This window comes from Dreissena polymorpha, chromosome 3, assembly GCF_020536995.1.
Source record: "Dreissena polymorpha isolate Duluth1 chromosome 3, UMN_Dpol_1.0, whole genome shotgun sequence".
Classification (NCBI taxonomy): domain Eukaryota; kingdom Metazoa; phylum Mollusca; class Bivalvia; order Myida; family Dreissenidae; genus Dreissena; species Dreissena polymorpha.
In genome coordinates, this window is record NC_068357.1 from 36,208,375 (window position 1) to 36,211,163 (window position 2,789).

General features: G+C 34.7%; 1 protein-coding gene across 1 annotated transcript; it reads right to left on the reverse strand.

Annotated features, from left to right (window-relative positions):
- Positions 1–302: 302 nt before the first annotated feature.
- Positions 303–1,483, reverse strand: LOC127872155 (uncharacterized). The gene is made up of 3 exons (XM_052415485.1): positions 1,371–1,483; positions 678–788; positions 303–517 (listed from the first exon to the last, which is right to left on the reverse strand). The coding sequence occupies exons 1-3, from the start codon at positions 1,481–1,483 to the stop codon at positions 334–336; spliced, it is 408 nt and encodes a 135-aa protein (XP_052271445.1). The 3' UTR covers positions 303–333.
- Between the last annotated feature and the right edge of the window lie 1,306 nt (positions 1,484–2,789).

Sequence of the window (2,789 nt, forward strand, 5' to 3'; positions counted from 1 at the left end):
TAAAGTGTCGTCCCAGATTTGCCTGTGCAGTCAGCACAGGCTAATCAGGGACGATCTTTCCGCCTAAACCAGATTTCGCTAAGAAGAGACATTATTTAAACGAAAAATTCCATAAAAGCAGAAAATGTCGTCCCTGATTAGTCTGTGCGCACTGCACAGGCTAATCTGGGATGACAAATTTGCGCACAAGCATTATGCCTAGTTTTCTCAGAACACGACACAATTAACTTAAATACGGGAAAAAAATAGCACACTAAGCACATGAATAATTATTTATATCTCGCTCAAGTCAAGCTACTAAAACACGGAATTCTTCAGAAAAGCGGTTTCTTATCAAATTTCTTCTATGTCTAGTCCAAGTCTGTACGTAGGCAATAACTTGCTTTCGTTTCTCCTCGCACAGTCCCACCGTACACCTAAAGTTTCCCTGGCAACGGCATTTCGACTCGAGTCCATTTTGGCCTCTTTTGCCTTCGGTTTCACGCGCAGTCTCCCCGGGTTGTCAAACTCGTGGTCACTAATATTGAAATAAATACAAATAAATACATTACTTCAGTTGAAATAACATGTTTTTTTCTTTTAAATTTTACTTAAAATATTCCGAATGGACATATTACATGTATTACCATAATACAGTTTGTGCACGACTAAAAAGCTTTACGAACAAACAAAATTACCGAATATCGGAATAGCTCTTGATGTTTGGTTCATCTTCACCTTTGCCATCGACGTTATATTGACCAACGAATTTGTACACATTCTTTTTCGAGGTTGTATAGAAGAAGTGCCTGAAAGTTTTAACAATAGTTTGGGTTGGAATCTAAATGCATCGGAGGTCAATTTACGGCATAATATGAAATAAACACGACTTATAAGCATGTTATCCGCGAGTGACTATATGAAAAGGGAATTATAACATTTTTAATAGTTTTAATTTTTTATGAAACAATAACATCGCTTCAGAAACATAATTAATAACAACTAGTCGTTCTAGCCGAATATCGACTTGCCGTGCTTGCCTTGAATTTCGTTGCTTGTCGTGTTAGCCAAAGTGTTGATGTACATTAGAAATGTCATTAAGTGGTGTTTTCAGGTATTTTTTTCGGACAAAACACATTTTATATGGAATTAATCACGTCCGCACATATTGGTTCACTGCAAAAAGGAATATAAAACAGATATTTTGGACGATTTCAAATGTGCTTGTCGTGCTTGCGTGCATTGTAACGTAAAAACTAGGAATTTGCCTCGAATGATAGACTAAACTACTCATCTGGTGACAAATATTTATATAACCGGGAATAGTGCTCAACTTTTTCCTTAGCCTGCGCTTTATTTCGTCAAAAAAGTGTAAATAATAAGATACTTACGTGGATTTGAAATTTCTAAGCGGGGCCAATGTTGACAAATTTCTACTTAGCGTGCTAGCCAAAATGACGTCACAAACCACGTGGTATGGCCACACTGAGGTTAGATCAACCATCCATTCGCTCTAAGATCCATGGAAAAAAATAGAATGAGATTTTTCTCCGAGCCAGCGGATTCCAATATGTATAGTGATTAAGTAAGCAATCTGAAGATAATGAAACATTGACTGAAAAAAAGTTATGATTTCGTCGTAAAGTAAGACAACAATAATATCTTTGCGATGATATATCTGGCTGTACGACTTATACATTGCATAAAAGTGGTATACGAGATCTATAAGTTCGGTGTCATTGGTATACCCATTCAAAAATAAACCATATTTTGTAGTCATTTATTTATGTATACAACACACATTTTGCTATGTAAAAAGGTACAGAAAAAAAACGACAAGGTAAAATTCTCAACCAATAGCAGTGTCACCATATTTTGAAACCCAAACTACCTTAGTTTGTAAAAACCTAGAGAAATAAAGGTAAAACACTTTGTTGCAGCAGACAAAAACCATATATGTGAGTGAGTTCAACTCATTAACAAATTGTACATGTTGAAAACGATCACCTGGTAAAACACGGGTTCGTTTGTACCATACATTAGTATGCTTATTTATTAATCAAGAAGAAGTTATTCAGTAAAAAGCAAATACAAAATCCGATCAAGGTTATTATACTGGCTTTATGTATGCTTCGTCATTTAAAGAAAATGGAGAAGCAATGAATAATGTTTGAAAACTGAAGTTCAATACACTCAATTCGTTCCGCATAAATATAACATGATACATTGTCAGAAACTATCAACAAACAAATGCAAAACTGAATGCAATATTTCAATGTTTACTTTCAACAATTAAGAAGATTATCTGAAAAGATTTATTAAATTTATTAAAATAAACTTACACGTGGGCGTCATGTCGACTGCGCATGTTAAAGAAGCTAATTGTTGGCATATGATTTCTATTTCGCTCTTCGTCCACAATTCAATTAATACGTTAAACACGACAAAAACTATACAACGTAGGAATATGGTCATTTAATGTCATTATCACTATGCTGTAAATTCAAGGTCTATGTCTTGCTGGAGAATACATCGACATTGTTTGGCAAGGGTGCTTTTGACCCTGGCGTGTTTATGTAATTTATTTATACGTCAGTCATTCAGTGAACAAAATACATCGGGGTTATTTAAAAACAAAAACATATAGTACATGCTAGTGTTTTCGTTCTGAACGTATATATCATTGTATTGTATGTTACATTATACCCTAAAGGTTTGAATTGACCGTTCCAAGAAGGCTATCGCAGTTTTGATGATATAGTCATCGCTCCACAAAGACAAAGAAATGTGCTTACATTATTATAGGTTAC

Coding starts and splice junctions, on each gene's coding strand:
- LOC127872155 (XM_052415485.1), bottom strand. CDS start 1,483: ATGGTTGATCTAACCTCAGTGTGGCCATACCACGTGGTTTGTGACGTC. Junction 789..1,370: donor CTTAGAAATTTCAAATCCAC/GTAAGTATCTTA, acceptor TAAAACTTTCAG/GCACTTCTTCTATACAACCT. Junction 518..677: donor AAGAGCTATTCCGATATTCG/GTAATTTTGTTT, acceptor TTTCAATATTAG/TGACCACGAGTTTGACAACC.